Raw genomic sequence first — 17,870 nt, 5'->3', positions numbered from 1 at the left:
TTGAAAAAGAATAAATTTATTCAGCATTTCTTCCTTACGCAATCTCATAGAGCCGTGGTTCTAAACTTTTTTCTCTTCGCAGACCCCGCGGAACCCCAAAGTTTTGATACAGTTTGACTCAATTATCGTGTAACCGTCGTCCGTCTTATTCAAATATTAACTGTAGGGTAGTGATAAACAGCAACAAAATTACATTTGAAAACAACATCATACTATTTATGTACAAATTGGGAACATTTTTATGATTTCAAAGAGAATTGCGTAGCTGCATTTCTCGAAATACGCGGTCTTGTCTTGAAAGTCATCACCGTGGATTCGATATGAACGAGTGCCGAAAATCCATTTCCACAAAGATTGTCGCGAATGTAATAATAACGCGTAACGCTTCCAACGACACCTGTGTGTATGGTCGTAACGTATATGACACCTAAATTATGAAACAGTTATTTTATGATTATATAATTTTCATCCTAGTCATTTTTATTTTGAAGTTATTCTGGAATAGCGGTTATGTATATCATAGGAGTTTTTCGAGCAAATTTTTCCAAAGTCCCACAAAACATCTCTAAACAGCAATATGTTTAGACTATTCGCAGTTAAAATGAGTTTACATAGTATAATATATCAACTCATATGGCCATTCTGTTTATGTTGGTCGTGAAGTTTTAGCAAGCAATTATGAAGCGAAAGTGTCGCGCGATTTTTCTGATTTCAAATAAACACATATCAGATTATCAGCCATTTTGCAAATGTGCAGGTTTCGCGGACCCCCTGAAAATGCTTCGCGGACCCCTGGTTGTGAACCACCGTTATAGTGTGTCCAGGTTTTGCTCATTCCCGTGGTTTTAGTTCTGGTGAACTTAGGAAAACATTCAGTATGCGCTGTTTTTCAAGGTGAAATGCAACCTGGCTTCAAACATGAAACGTACCAGAATTAGCTAAATTCGTTGCTATATGAAAAAATAGAGCCAATTCGCAAAAACGAAGAGCATTACAGAGATTCGGGCCCTGATATATTATATAGCAGTTAATATTGTGTATTCCCAATGAACACACACACACATATATGTATATATGACGAAGATTTACAAAAATAAATATTAAATAAAGTATAAAAAGATACAATGACATGACAATATTGGCATTAGACTCACCTTTTCCCTCGTTCGAATTTTCTGAAATGTAAAGTGTAGCATTTAGGCTTGTGGCACAATTGAAACAGCAGTTGATCATGAGATAGATTAACAAGACGACAGATAAGCAGGGGGACACATTGCCATGGTGACATATGAGTATGGGGCACGTGAGCATGGAGAAAGATGAGCAAGTAGCATGGGGGCGCTTGTGTAAGTGACCTTATACGCCTACCCTAACTCTAACTGTATCCTTATTCCTGACCTAAATACTTCATATTTACCACGATCGACTGTCATTACTATATCAGCGCCGTGTTCCAATGCTGTCGCTAACTATAACCCTTAACCAGTTACTCAATATCGCATACTCAAACTTTACTCGGGATCATTATTCGTGTATCCAATTGGTCTTATTGTGTTGACATTACCGAGAATAACCACGCTTAATACTCATCTGTCGCATTCTAACGTGTCGCTTCTCAATAAATACCATGTTGGTGCTAATATGTCCATTGACAACTATATTGTAGAAATCAATCGAAACGGCCCTCAGTATGCTGTAATTCCCATTCCCGTGAACTATGTGCGATGGGTTGATGGACTTCAAAATTTCACCAAAATTCCGACTGCCAATTCTTATTCCATGATAATCGAGAAAATTCAGATTTCGCGACAATAGGGATTCAACTACTGATCTGATTTTTAATAAATGCCCAGTTGAGCACATTTAGAAAACGTTCGATTGTGTTACTGCATGGCATTAAGAAATATGATTTTTGTAGATTCGCTAAGGAAATATAGAGATACATCAATGGCATTACTCACCCGCTTCCTCCATCTCAATTTGAACTGTCTGAGTAGCTACGTCTGAATGCGAATCACAAATTATTGTTTTACCGAACAAAGAAGCAGATGGTGAACGATTCGCTAACAAACATATCATACATGGCATAGACATTTGAACTTGGATAAACGGACATACAGTAGGGCTGTTCAAAAATAACTTTTTTTCCCGGATTCCAGCCATTCACTGATTAAATTGTCAGGTTACCCTAAAAAACGCTGCACACCAAATTTGGTTCAATTCTAACAAGTATAGGACTCCGCAGATCCAATTAAAATTTTTAATTTATTATGTAAAATTAAAAAAAAAAAATTCCAAATTTTTCTGCCAACCCCATGAAATTGTTGAGCTGTCTTCAAAGACGTTGCAAAACAAATTTGAGTCAATTCCGACCAGTAGAAGCGGAGTTATGTGAGTTTTTCGTTGATAAATTGCGGATTATCCACCAATCAAGGATAATCCGAGGATAATCATCGAAAAACTCACATAACTCCGCTTCTACTGGTCGGAATTGACTCAAATTTATTTTGCAACGTCTTTGAAGACAGCTCAACAATTTCATGGGGTTGGCAGAAAAATTTGAAATTTTTTTTTTAATTTTTCATGATAAATTAAAAATTTTAATTGGATCTGCGGAGTTCTATACTTGTTAGAATTGAACCGAATTTGGTGTGCAGCGTTTTTTAGGGTAACCTGACAATTTAATCAGTGAATGGCTGGAATCCGGGAAAAAAAGATATTTTTGAACAGCCCTAACATACAGTTTGTAGGAACGGATATTCCTCCATTTCTTTGAGTCGGATGGACGCTAACTTTGGTGTGATGTCGATCATGATAACGATTTTTTGACATGTCAAAATTGTAGCGTTAGGTCAAAAAAGTGTCGAAATTGTTTATTAAACTTTTTTGCAACCTGCATTCCGTTTGTCGTAGATGTTTGTTATCATCTGACATTTACATCTTGTAGCCTATTGTTGTAGACGGCCCATTGCCTGCTCATTGTGTATTATAAACGGTCAAATGGAACAAATGGGTTGACATGGTGGTATGCTCAACGTATCGCAATATCCCAAGTGAAGCAAGACTGCGTAGGCATTCGTTCTTGTATCAAGAAGCGCGTGATGAAAAATTGTTATGGAAATACAACACTGTGTGTCACCCGCGATGTAAGCACAACTTCAGTGTTGCCAGCCAACAACTGCTGCCACTGAACGTTCTTTCTCGAATCCTGGCAAGCTACTTGGATTAGTAAAAACAGAACATTCTACCCGATAATGCAGGTACGTATCTTTCGTTCTACTACAACAAATTTGAATTATTTATACCAAAATGCGTATTGTAATGTAGTTTGGCTTACCGATACCCGAATCATCTGAAAGAAAAGAATTTGTTAGAATTTGAATATATATATATATATATAGAGAGAGAGATAGGCTACTTTCCGAGATGCGGTATTTCGAACTAGCTATGCGAAGTCACATGATGTCATTAGTTCACCATCGTACTTCCAGCGAGCTTTTTAGATGTCCATATTCTCACGACCGCGAGTATTTCTGCGAGTTGTACCATCCCTAATAATAAGTGTTCAAGTCAGGCAAGTGTTTGCATTCATACCTTGATTGGATATTAAACCTTGAGGTTGCTCTGACTTTTCAATGAAATATAAGGAAATAAGTCAAAAATAAGGATAGTGTAGTTTTATAACCCAAAGTTTAAGAACCCTTGCTCTACAAGCTTACTATGCAGTCGTGCTATTGTTAGTACAGCGCACTCTGCGATTCTATATATACTCACTAGGGTTATGACTAGAAAAAAAATTTCGCCTGTAGCAGGAATTAATGAGCATTTTGGTAAAGATTAAAAAAATTATAATCATTTTGTTCAAATCGAAAAAAATGTCCCACACAAACCAACTTCAATTTTCGACACTGGTCCAAATACAGAAAAAATTTACAATTCAAAGGTATTCTTTGCTACAAATTTAATCTTCATATATATGTCCTTTTGTACTTCTGGTAAAGTTCATCCATCAATTTGACTTCTCTTTCTGTTATTATGTTAGTGCCAGGGACATCTACAACGACAATATCCGACTTCCAATGGGATTTTAAGGCACTTTATCGCTGCAGGACATTTGAGCGCAGAAATAGCAGCAAATAATCTTTGGTATACTCAGAGCCCGATCGATGTTGTATTATTGGGTCGACACCAATAAAACCGATATCTCACACCTTGACCAAGAACCCCAATACATTCAGCCGATATTCAAAAGAAGTTGGATATACATAAGCACATTTTCAAAGCTTCAGAGCATTTATTTGAACATCTTTACAGCCATTGTTATATTTTAACATTAAATAAACTAGAAAGGCTACATCTGGACACCTGTCAAGTGTAAGCTATGTGACATATATCAATGTTCTCAGTCCAGCCGTCATACATTATAGTTTTCTGACTTCCTACTGCCATGTTGTGACGTCACGAAAATTGCCGATAATTTTTCAGCTTCAATGGCTGATACCGATAATTCTTTCAAAGTGTGAAGTCGTTCCGATATTATCGGCGAACCGATAAACGGTCGGGCTCCAGTATATTCCATCTATAGACATCTGGTTAGAATACCAGGCTTCCTGACACGCATTGGCGAGGAATAAGCATGATATCTCAAGAGTTACTCTCCATCTGGGGACTTGGAAGCACGGAATTATAGCCCCTGAGCTCCATCTCGCATTGCGTAGAGATGGAAGTTTATGCCATTTGATTACTGGTAATCTACTATTTTCTCTGAAAGAGCGGCATGCTCTGCACAGCACATAGATAAACTTAAAATCATCCCTCCATCCTCGGTTTTCTAATATTTGTATTTGGAATCCGGACTTGATGGATTGTACCAAGTTTTCATAGTGTTTTACCATATCATCTCCAAATTTGTAGCTGATTGTTGAATTTGTTGATGATGTTGGATTGAAGAACTCTGATATATGCTTTGAGAATCGATAATATTATGTTGGTAACGAATGTATTGTGGTTTATGAAAACCCTAGCTCATCATTGCAATTGGAAGTTTCACAACAACGTCATTCCGCCGCCTAGTATCAACAGATGCTGAGTCACATATGATATGACATTTTCAAATCTTAATAATATTCCTCTAATCGGTTTTCTAGACCGCTGAAATTATGTTAAGTTGTTCTACGTTCGTCTTTTCGAGCAACCAGTTCGATTTGTGTCAAACGAATTGAAATTATACGATCCATACAGTCTACATCTAAAATCGAAATTAATAATTCTTTATTAATTATTTAATTTTGACTGTAAGCAAGAAAACGATAGAAATAATTCAATACGAGCGATCAAAATTTACCAAAATACTATTTTAAATCTTCGCAATTGGAATTGTGTCAGTTAAATTCAAATCAGTCGGTATATTTATTATCTAGTCTGTATCTACAAAAAAAGCCTATCCTTCATACCGTGAAAACTGGAAAATTTTTGTGCGGGAGGTTTTTGTTTGAGCAGTCTTAACTTTTGGTATTTTTGCAATCAGGACACAAAAGTTCATCGTTTGTGACTACAGGACACACAAAATTTTGAATTTTTTTTTTCTAGTCATAACCCTAATACTCACATTCTTTCGTAGCAGAACAACTGCAAGCAATACCCGTTCTCTGAACTAATCCGAGAGTGAATATGAACATAACTGCGATAGACCCAATAATCGAGCCAACGGCCATTCCCCTTCCTAAAACAAATAGTGGTGTTTACTCTCTCACTGCACATATAAAAACCAACCTATTGGCTTCATACTACATATATTGTATACAATTTACAGTAGGCTTACAGACGTAGATTTATCGCGGGAATGGCGAAATGATGGTCATGGAGAAATTTATGCGACTACCAAGTACAGTGGTTCTCAACCGGGAACCCTAGACCGAAGCATTTTCAGGGGGTCCGCGATACCGCTGAATTTGCAAACTGGTTAATAATCTAAATTTTTAATATTCTGAATTAAGGAAAGCACTAAGCAGTTTCGCTTCATTACTGCTAAAACTTCCTGACCGACATCAGCAAAATGGCTGTCTGAGATCAAATATCTTACTGTGTCAACTCATTTTAATTGCCACATTGCCTACTGATACAAACATATATCTGTTTAGAAATGTTTTGTTGGTTTTTTTGGAAAAGAAGTTGAAGTACCAAGATCAATCAGGGTGAATTCGAAATGTTTGCGAAAATCCAATTTCTACTGTGCCATACATAACCACCATCCCAGAATAACTTCAAGATGAGCTGCTAGAGCTAGATAGAATAGCTAGACGATATATGTTCAATAAAAAATCTGTTTCTCAATTTTGGTGCCTATATGTTGCGATCCTACCGAAGGTATCGTCGGAAGTGGTCAACATTACTATTACATTCGCGACCAGATGTCTTTGTGGAATTGGATTTTCGGCACTCGTTCCTATGAAATCGAAGGTGCGAATTTTCGAGCCACGACTACGTGTTTCAAGAGATGCAGCAGCAGAATTAGCTTTGAAATATTCAAAGTTCACATAATTTCCACATAAATAGTATGATGTTATCTTCAAGAAAAGTCATTTTGTTAAAGTTTTTGTTGTTTGTGGTATTCATGGTGTTTGTCGACTACAATAGTCATTCACACTAGGCCGATATTCCTTGAAGCTTATTTTGTAACTGCCGACTTGTAGCACGGCCGGTGTTCTAAGATGAAATGGCCCAGAGGATCCTAGATAAACCTCCTACACTTTGCAGGAATCGACCTGGAGTCGACCTCGGTCGACCTCGAACCCACAACCCATTGGTGATGTAGCCGTGGATTATACCCCTACGCTATCTCGCCACTCAGTTTTGCCGCAGATTATCACAAGACTATAGTTACTATCGGATCAAGACAGATGATAGTTGCACGATAATGGATCTAAATTTGAACTGAAACTTGTGTGTGTAGGAGGATCGGAGGAGGTCCGTGACGGTTCAAAAGGGGACCGCCAGGGTTGTAACCAAGTCGCAAAGCTCCGAGTCACAAGTCATTCTCACTTTTATGGTTTTGACTCGAGTCAAGTCGAGTCATTTTCAACTCACCACCGAGTCAAGTCCGAGTCCAAGTCATCGAGCAGAGGTTCGAGTCCGAGTCATGGTATTATGACTCGAGTCCGAGTCCAAGTCATTGTGTTGACTGCTCAGTTTCCAGTTAAAGTCTTGGTAAACCCACTCTTATAGCTCTGTTTGGTGATATCGAATGGTTCGCATTGATAAATATACTAATTTTCCTCACTTTTAACAGTTTCTGGTCGCATTCTCATGTATCAGTACCAATAGACGTATTCCCAACAAGGTCGCTACTATGCTGTTATTCGAAATTACAATGAAATGTCGGTCTTGGCCGTCTGAATCTCGAGTCATATGACTTGGTTCAAGTCATGCGCAATGACTCGAGTCCAAGTCGAGTCAATACACAGATTGACTCGACTCGAGTCGAGTCATTTCCGAATTTTGAGAAAATGACTCGAGTCGAGTCGAGTCATCAAAAAATCGTGACTCGAGTCGAGTCATCAAAAAATCGTGACTCGAGTCTGACTTGAGTCGAGTCATGACTCGAGTCATTACAACCCTGGGGGCCGTTATGACAAAAAGGTATAGAACCACTGACATATTAAGTCACATGCATGTTACGCACATCGACATCATCAAGCAGTCCAGTTTATTTTGACAAATCTTTCGAAAAGCTCACAAGCTGCATTGCTGTATTCCACATAATACACACGCAGTGTTCAGTATTCAGTAGCACCCAGACCCAGTGACTGAGCACAACAACATGTATGATACTCCTGTGGATTTTCTTTATACGATACCAAACGAATTGTTTCTATGGCCATCATAAATGAAAAGTTTTATTGGGATGGATGCCTGTATCGATATATTCATCATAAATCCAGAGCACAGTTGCATAGGGAATAATTGACTATAAAGAAAAAACATTTTTCTCTCTGAGAAGTAATTGCTATATTGTGTTTGCTTATGGCGAAAAAACATGACAAATCCTAGACATGCCACCAGGGCTTTGGAGCCGGAGCCGGAGCCCGGAGCCGGAGCCCCGGAGCCGTGCGTTTTTACCGGAGCTAGAGCCGGAGCGGGAGCTCTACATAAAATTCAGCTGGAGCCGGAGCCGGAGCTGGAGCCAGTTATTTGAGGGGTAGCTCCGGCTCCGACGTATTTCTTAAGATGCTATTATATATGCAACAACCATATCTGCTCAGTTCACATAATTCAACAGCAGGCCTTCGCGAAGTTAAGAATTGACAGGTATTCATTATGACGTCACAAGCCGGCACGGCGGCACCTATGTCTTCGTTGCTGCATCCGATGTTACTGACAGCTGACAGATTCTAGATTACTATAGATAACTAACCTACTGGTAAATTAGTAATCTATATAGACAAGGGGTGGCCAACCTTTTCGGCTAAAGAGCCTCATGAAATTGACGAACGAGTGCGCAGCATACTAGCCGCGCGGGCGCGTAAATTTTTCCAAGTTAATATTATTATTACTTGGGTATATTGCGTGTCGACTGTATACCGCCCGTTGGGCTCAGTCTACAAGGAAAGGACTATGCGTCATCTGGGTATATCGATATCGAAGATTTCCGCCAATATACGACAATCATTTTGTCCCTACATTTCATCGTCGACGATCTTTCTGCGATCGCAAACGCGAAAATGCTTTCTCTCGTAATTGCGAATATAGTTAGACTCAATTGGCTAAATCAGGCGTTTTTTCATTTTCAGGTGGGAGTAGACTAAAGAGAAAAAACTCTTGTTACAATTAAACACGCGAAGCGTGAAGAAAAATTAATGTACGACGATTTACTAAAAATGTGACTCGATTCTGGATCTGCCAATGCGTCGGAACTGATATTTTAGTACAGTCATCAACATGTGTCGCGGCCATACTAATCATGTTTTTTGTTGGCCTAGCGACTTCACAATCTGAGCAATTCAATTTCGATAATATAACAGAATATCGATAATATAATGGGAAATTAGCTCGCGGGCTACTCAAAACCTTCTAGCGGGCCACATATGACCCGCAGGCCGCAAGTTGCTCACCCCTGATATAGACAGCTACACCTTCGATAGTTTTCAGAGCCGGATCCGGAGCTGGAGCCGGAGCAGTCGTAATAATGTAGCTCTGGAGCTGGAGCCAGAGCCAATGTATGATAGAAGAAAGCTCCGGAGCCGGAGCTGGAGCAATGCAAATTTACGGCTGCTCCGAAGCCCTGCATGCCACCATAATTTTGTTTACGTGTTACTAAGAGTATACCTTGAATTTATAACATAAAGCAGGGGTTTTCAACTTCCCATGTATAACAGGCCACATTTTAACAGCAAAACAGGCTGCGGGCCACAGAACATTATGACCATGTAGGCTATTTGCAGGCTATATTAAATTCACTGTATTTACCAGTCTTATTCGGAAGTTTAATACATTTTATGTATTCTAAAGCATTAGTGAACACTGAACAGCGTTTGTTTGCAGCTACTGTGTCTAGGATGAGTTAGTCATCTTCGAGTGGCGCAAGTCAGCTTTGTCATGTTTATGTTTTTGACTGGTCCTCGATAAAAGCTCCTCATTGCGGAACAACTGTCCCCTCCCACGTTTACCCTGAATTTCCTCTACAAATGTGTCCACTCAGAGGAAGTTCAGCCAGATTATGAGATATGCAATATCTTTGTGCGAGTTGGTGGAGTCGTCCAATGCTAGGCCAGAGTAGCACGCACGGCACCGTGTTTCAGAAACTAGAATAGAAGATCGACTGACATTGCTGTTACTCTTCTGGTCACGGTTGAATTAGAAAACTGTAGCTTCGACATTTGCCAGGTGATGTTATCCTTGTTGCTAAATTCCGGAAACAGCGGAATCACAGTCTTTCAACGCCACCTTCCATAATTGACTTATTGGCTTTAGCGATATTTCAAGCAATTTTTAATAATGTCTCTGTAACGTCATTGCCTCCAAATATTGATTTCTGGGCTTGACACTTGCAACATTTTTACCAAGATCAGGGGACAAGGTGGATATTTATTTTCGAAACTCCAGATTAAACTGTCAGTGATGTCGTTTTAAATTTAAAATCCTTGTGAAAGCAACTTCATTGTTCCACGAAGAGTTGAAACCCCAGTTTCGTCGTAAATTACCCTTTCCTTTTCGCCATCTGTTCAAGCTATAGTGATGGTGAGTCGTGATTGTAACACTCAAAGAATGAATCACCAATAAACCAAACAGAGATTGAGCGATGAAAAAGATAAGAAGCTAAATTTTCTAACAATACCATATCAGTAGTAATTGCTGTTGTGATGATTGATACTGCGGGCCGCAAATAGGCGTCTGCAGGCCGCGTCTTGAGAACCCCTGACATGTAGGATAATTTCATGTGAAATCAGCCAAAAATGAATATAGTATCCATCAAGTTTCAGATTTGGCCGAAATTAGGCAAAACATCATGAACTAGTCTTTTTATGAGTAAATCTTGATTTCTTTTAAATGAATTATCCAGGTAGTTTCAAGTTATCGCAGGTTTTTCTGCTCATTCAACCGTGAAATTGAAGTGCCTGTTTGGACAGATTCGAATTGCTGCGTAAATAAGATATTTTGATCCTAATTTTTTTTATCTTTGCTCTATCGTATAAGCTTATCCTATCCTATCATGCAACATACCATTTCTGATTTATGAATTTGGTGGAATTGCTCCAGCATAATAAAATACTAGCATTTTCGCTTTCATTTTTTATTTATTTCAAAATTTTCGCGAAGGGTGTCATATGAAAGGGCTATTCCATACACAGACAAACGATGTTCACATCACAATCTCTTCAAATGTCCTGAAATTTGGTACACGTAGAGATGAGCTTATTCCAAACAGGAAGAACTTTATTTTAAGAAAATTGGACTTCTGGGTCAAAAGTTACGTCACTTTGAAAATTGACAATTTTCTGCTCATTTCGTGTCTGCACATCTCAGGTTTTATCAATGAAATATTCAAGAAGGTGTAGCTAGATATTGAACGACAGTTGAGAAACGGCACGTGGATTTACTTGAAGCTTGTCTGATTTCCAAGTGAAATTTAATACCCTGTAGGTTAGGGTCAAAGGTTAAATTGAGGGGGAAATCTAAAATCAGTCAGGCGTTACACGATTTAGACAGCGGATTGCTCAAAAACATATTAAAATATTTTGGAAAAAAACGATCTTAAATGAAAGTTTGCTTCAAGGAAAATTCGTTCATAGCTGTTTGATTTTGGTTTTGAAATTGTAAAGTGATGAAATTGCAGTTTTAAGAGCACACTTCATTTGTACATGGGAATGCAGTACTAGTAGGGCGTGTTCGGACATGAAGTCTGGGGTGTGTGCGGGCAACATGTCTGGGGTGTGTTCAGACTGTGTGCCATTCGGACATCATGTCTGGGGTGAGTTCAGACTGTTTTTCTCCTCGCACATCGTGTCTGGGGTGTGTTCAGGACATCATGTCTTGGGTGCGTTTGGACAGTTTTGCAACTCGGACATCGTGCATAGGGTGTGTTCGTAATGTGTTGCAACTCGGACATCGTGTCTGGAGGTGTTCGGACATCATGCCTGGGGTGTGTTCCGATTGTATTGTGACTCGGACATCGTGTCTGGGATATGTTCGTGCTGCGCCAGACATGCCTCAGACCTGATGTCTGCGCACTATTTTTATCCGGACATGCTTCGGTGCTGATACCTGCGCACTAAATACCTCCAGGCATGGTCCGGACACGATATCTGCGCGCTTTATGGACGACGGACATGCGTCAGACGTGATACCTGCGTCCTGAACGACGCATGACCTATATCATATGTCTGCGGTTTTTGCTGATATCTGCGATAGCTGGGTCTATCCACAGTAGTGATAGCTGAGTATATCCACAGCTATCACTACTGTGGATATGCTCAGCTATCACAGATACCACTACTGTGGATGTGGAATTGTGGATATCCTCAGCTATCGCTACAGTGGATATACTCAGCTATCGCAGATATCACCAAAAGCCGAAAACATAGAGGTCATATATAGTTCAGGCGTAATTTGGGACGCGGGTATCACGTCCGAAGCATGTCTGTGTCCATTCAGCGCGCAGATATCAGGTCCGGACCATGCCTGGGAGTATTTGGTGGGCAGGTATCAGCTCCGAAGCATGTCCAGAGTAAAATACTGCGCATCACGAACATATACTCATCTATCACTGCTTTGGATATACCCACTACCCAGCGATCGCAGATATCAGCAAGAACTACAGATGTAGGTCATATATAGGTCATGCGTCGTTTAGGACGCAGATATCACGTCTGACGCATGTCTGTGTCCATTAAGCGTGCAGATATCCAGTCCGGACCATGCCTGGGGGTATCTAGTGCGCAGGTATCAGCACCGGAGCATGTCCGGATAAAAATAGTGCGCAGATATCAGGTCTGAGGCATGTCTGCCGCAGCACAAACATATTCCAGACCCGATATCCGAGTGAAAACACAGTCCTAACACCCCAGACATGATGTACGAACACGCCCTAAACACGAGGTCCAAATGGAAACACATTCCGAACACACCTTAGGCACGATGTCCGAGTTGCAAAACTTTCCGAACGCACTCAAGACATGATGTCCTAATACACCCCAGACACGATGTCCGAATGGCAACAGTCCGAACACACCCAGACATGGTGCCCGCACACACCCCAGACTCGATGTCCGAACACGCCCTACTAGTACTGCCTTTTTATGTACAAATGAAGTGTGCTCTTAAAACTGCAATTTCATCATTTCACAGTTTCAAAACCAAAATCAAACAGCAATGAACGAATTCTCCTTGAAGCAAACTTTCATTTAAGATCCTTTTTTCCAAAATATTTTAATATGTTTTTGAGCAATCCGCTGTCTAAATCGTGTAACGCCTGACTGATTTTAGATTTCCCTCTCAATTTTACCTATGACACTAACCTACAAGGTATTAAATTTCACTTGGAAATATAGACGATCAGACAAGCTTCAGATAAATCCAAGTGCCGTATCTCAACTGTCGTCCAACATCTAGCTACACCTTCTTGAATATTTCATTGATAAAGCCTGAGATGTGCAGATCCAAAATGAGCAGAAAATTGTCAATTTTCAAAGTGACGTAACTTTTGACCCCAAAGTCCAATTTTCATAAAATAAAGTTCATCCTGTTTGGAATAAGCTCATCTCTTCGTGTACCAAATTTCAGGAGATTTGAAGAGGTAGTAATGTGAACATCGTTTGTCTGTGTATGGAATGGCCCGAAAGCTATTGTAACATAAAGCGCCGAGGTTATGAGATTTTATGTAATATTTTCTTCTAAAATTGTGAGAACGATGCATATTTTAGGTCAGCAAAATTTAGTGATTTTGTCAAAAATTATTTTTGACATTCTAGTTACTGAATATCATAAGACAAATTCCAGAGCTAAATTTGTAGTTTACAATTTTAATTGGCTCTGTAGCTTCAATTTGGGCAAATTATCAGGATTATTCATTTGTTTCAATTACAGTGTGTGGGAAGGTTATTTTTGCTGCGATTATATAACATGGTTAATAATCGAGGCAAATCTTACGATGGTAAATAATAATTCAGAGACGAAATTTCGATAGCCCGTATCAAAAAATCCGACTTTCGCTTTACTTCGAATTCGACTCGAATAAAGCATTGTGTAATCAAATATTCGCACCATTCTCACAGCTGCAAACAAATATATCTTCATAGACGAACTCCTCCAAAAGCATCATGCCGATGTAAATAACCATCATGATGATGGACGTTTTATGCGAACCGGCCACTTCTTTAACTGCTGCCACAATGCCCCTTGGATTCATGATACCACCTTAAACTAATTCAAACTGTTAATGGAGATATAATACAAAACATCAATCAATTATTGCACCAAAAATTGCGATGATCTACAAATCAATTATGATATATTTTTCTAGTTTACATCTCATTTTAAAGGAATCGCTCAAATTTACCATCCGAAGCTTCAGTATGTCACTTTATGAACCTAAAACGAATCATCACCCATACCACAAACTCACCCGCAACCCATTATATTCTATCTAATAACCCAGTGGTCGGGAAGGTTTTTTGCCCGAAGAGCCATATTGGCCCTATTTTTTCCATCTCAACTCTCAAAGAGCAATACATGCCAATCAACTGTTACGTCACAATTGGAAATTCGTGACGTCATGGTAGCACTAATTCGATCTCACTGCATGGGATTCCTCGTGTGCGCCACATTTTCTCTGTATAAACTGGTATTTATTGTTCGAAAATAAAGCTCGAAACGAGAGGTAAGACGCAGACGGGCCAAGCCTCCACCAAGGATAACGCAATTCCTTGTATAAGAAGCTTCGAATTTATTATAACTGATATTAATCGAATGTGACTGTCACACTGATTCCGAAAATCCAAGGGAGTAGATCAGGGGTGGGCAAACTACGGCCCGCAGCACCGTTCTGTGCGGCCCGCGAGAGTCTAAAGAAACTTTTAAAAAATATTGATAGAATGCGTACCAAATATCGATATAAAGCAGGGACTTTATTAAACTATTTCTTAGTATATTTCACAAAGATAATTCTAAGACAGTGGTTCTCAAACTGGGGTGCGTGAAAGCATCAGAAGTGGGGCGCGATGCTGAGCTCAACTGAAAAAATTTTCGCGTTCCGCGCGATTTACCGACAAATTCATGGTGGTTGCTCTTTATTTAGTCTGGATTTCACATTTAGAAATCTCTCATCCATAGTCGTAACCTTCCATGCCATCAAGCTATTTATTAAGTTGCTAGCAGCCTGGTTGCGTTTTGTGATATGACGATAAGGGGACGCGAAATCTTTCACCATCATAAGGGGGGGGGGGGGTCGTGTCTTAAAAAGTTTCAGAACCACCGTTCTAAGGTAGATACTACCTATAATATTTTTTACGTTTAATTTCGGGCGCGACAGCCCGATCTCAAGGCCCACACAGTTTGAAAGGTTTCAATTGCTAAACAACACAGAAATCCTAAACGAGATTGACATAATTCGGATCACGAGTGGGATTTCAGGTTAGCCACTCCAGTTTTCATTATTTCAGTGATGTGCTTATAAAAACCGATTCGCGCGTGTCTTAAATGGATTCGTTCTCTTTATGCGTAGACTTGGGGATTTATATTTTATCTAGACATAGTATAAGCGTGTTTGAAGCTAACATTGTTATGATTCTGTGAGCATTGCGTGTCCTGGAACTGAACCATAAGTGATATTACTAAATCTATGAACAGATCGCTGCTCACAGATTTAAATTTTAATCCTGTTCTAAGAATCGGAACAACCGACTTTCATCTCTATAGCTTTGACAAATTGGTTATTGAAGTCGACCAGCCTATGAAATCTAGCCACTATCTTTCTGACCCGTGTACGGTATCATCAAAGCAATGTTTGTTTTGTTTTAAATAAGCACATATGTTATCTCCATGTCCTCACTATATAATCAAATACCAATGTTGCGTTTTGGTTTATATTCCAATTTTATATAGTGCGGTCCGCGAGTGGATTCAGATGTTGAATGCAGCCCGCGTGCTCAAAAGTTTGCCCACCTCTGGCGTAGATAATAAAGTGAGCTGATCCGGGAGAATGCTGATCATGTGATTAAAAACTGCTAATCGGGACGCATCTCAGGCGGAGATAATAAAGTTAGCTGATCCGGAATATTGCTAATCGTGTGATTAAATACTGCTAATCGCGACTCATCAAGATGGAAAGGTTACGCCCGATGGTTGGTCGAGGTTTCCCGAGTTTTCAATCAAGTGGCGTTATCTGTTGCATCATAACGCGAAAACTCGTTCAAGTCCATCAGTTGTAAATTTGTTGAATGAAACAGCAGCCTGCTGATAGCGACACTGCCACTGTAATACGTCGAATTATCATCATCTCGAAATGAAGGTCGTGTCCAATTCGTTCGGTACAGCTAAGAACTGGATTATAGAATATTGGTATCGCTCTGCAATGGCGGGTACATAATTAGTGAAGCTATTACCTAGGAGACCATCGGCAGGATCATTATCGGAAATATTTGTGCTTAGGAATGGTAAGCAGTTTTTATCGATAACAAGTTATCTATAGTTTGTTCCGGTTTGACAAATCAAGAGATTGACACTAACTTTATGCGCTGCGATCAACCGGTTTCCTTAATCCTGGGTTGATAAATCGTGACGAACGCGATAGTCGACTTTTATTGCTAATCCAACTTCATTATCTCCGCCCTAAATACTTATCTACTTCTCCATTCTCAAAGCATTCGGCGGTAACATAACGTTGCGCTACACGCATAAATTTTAACCTACACAGAACGTGGAGCTAACGGAACGTGGATAGTTATGGCGTTGTTTGTAATTCGAGTTTGTAATTGTGAATGTCACATCCACAACAGTTCATTTCGCGCCGTAGATCAGGAAGACAATGCGTATTTGAAAACTGCGTTTTGAAACGGGCTGCGCCACATCTGCTGTGCTCTTCGACTCAACATATCGCACAATTCATGATTTCGATTCGGATACATCGCCAGGAGGTTTGAGTTATAGTATAGTCATTTCAATGGCGTGGGTTCGAATCCCATCGCTGCCACCACGCCAGGATACAGAACCTTTACTCCCTGTTGCACCATGAAACGATGTCGCCACACGATAAACGTTTATTACAGAAGAGACATTTTAACAGCACGGAGTCGTTATGTCAGGCAATTAAATAAACGGCGCAATCAGAGAACTAATCATTAGCGTGCCAATTAACAAGTGCCGAGATTCGGCTCCAGTATATCACAAACAATATTGGCGCATGGAATTTGCGAGTGATATTGGCCACCGGCGTGACAGTAACTTAAATTTGATGATTTTGAAGAGAGGGGGTCCAAGCCCCTAAACCTGAAGACGGCGTTGTCTTTACCTCTAAAATACATGTTTATACTGCCACGAGAATAGTTCTTTTGGCCGTGATGAAAATTTAGCAACAAGTCGCTGCGATATTGATCAATTCAGTACAAAAATAAATATTTGACAAAGAGCCATATCTTATACCCATAAGAGCCATATATGGCTCGCGAGCCATAGGTTCCCGACCACTGTAACCCAATCAAATATTGCAGTGGCGAAATGAATGGTATTTAACACCCTTTTGCACTTGTTGCATTTGATACCGAATAAGAATCTGCTGTCGTATAGCCAAGCAGCAGAAGCTTTCAAGTCTGAAAGCCAGAAGTACAGCAGCGTATCTCAGTATTCAAAATTAGACGATATCGCTCCGCGTATTATATGCCTCTGTTCTCAAATAGTGCCTAAGAATTCAAAATTTTCGCCCCTTTGTTACAGCATCTTTGACTCTATTGCGCGTTAACTCCTTTGCTACTGCAGCTTCAAATTAACCCATTAACATTATCGTTTAACGAACTCTTGGCTATGTCTGACATATAGATTCTGATAATACATTGTGTTTTCTTCGCCATACTAAACGGATTATTACTATTTGGACTACCAAAGCTTACTTACTATATCTTATTCACTATGTTAGATAAAGTATAAATATCATTCGAATGGATCTGCATAATTTTTATATAGGTGAAAACTTGCATTGCTATATTTGTTTATCATGCATATTATCGAATTCCCAGAAAAACGTAGCCACCTACAGACTTCTGCCCCATAAACTCTTTCGCGAGCTACTGATTAATCGGTTTATGCGACACACAACCCGAAACGACCCAGAAATGCTTCTCAAGTACGTCAATATCCTTCAATATATATTTCTGTGACACACA

General features: G+C 39.7%; 1 protein-coding gene across 8 annotated transcripts in view; it reads right to left on the bottom strand.

The window, feature by feature from the left end:
- The window catches only part of LOC145434619 (uncharacterized), a 45,130-nt gene that overhangs the window by 20,295 nt on the left and 6,965 nt on the right, over positions 1 to 17,870 (bottom strand). Inside the window, exons 1-5 of one of the 8 annotated variants that reach the window (XM_080311962.1) lie at positions 13,759 to 14,146; positions 5,609 to 5,722; positions 3,338 to 3,352; positions 1,962 to 2,003; positions 1,155 to 1,175 (exon numbers count right to left, since the gene is read on the bottom strand). In XM_080311962.1, coding sequence (XP_080168088.1) covers positions 1,155 to 1,175; positions 1,962 to 2,003; positions 3,338 to 3,352; positions 5,609 to 5,722; positions 13,759 to 13,903 — 337 coding nt within the window. In that variant the 5' untranslated portion in view covers positions 13,904 to 14,146. Of the gene's footprint in view, positions 1 to 1,154; positions 1,176 to 1,961; positions 2,004 to 3,337; positions 3,353 to 5,608; positions 5,723 to 13,758; positions 14,148 to 17,870 lie in introns of those variants that run through there. The other 7 variants (XM_080311960.1, XM_080311958.1, XM_080311964.1 and 4 more) reach the window with 7 other exon arrangements.

This window comes from Botryllus schlosseri, chromosome 2 (genome assembly GCF_051294905.1).
Source record: "Botryllus schlosseri isolate E-star chromosome 2, Bs_hap1, whole genome shotgun sequence".
NCBI classification, from domain to species: domain Eukaryota; kingdom Metazoa; phylum Chordata; class Ascidiacea; order Stolidobranchia; family Styelidae; genus Botryllus; species Botryllus schlosseri.
This window is presented reverse-complemented; position numbering and strand designations above follow the sequence as displayed.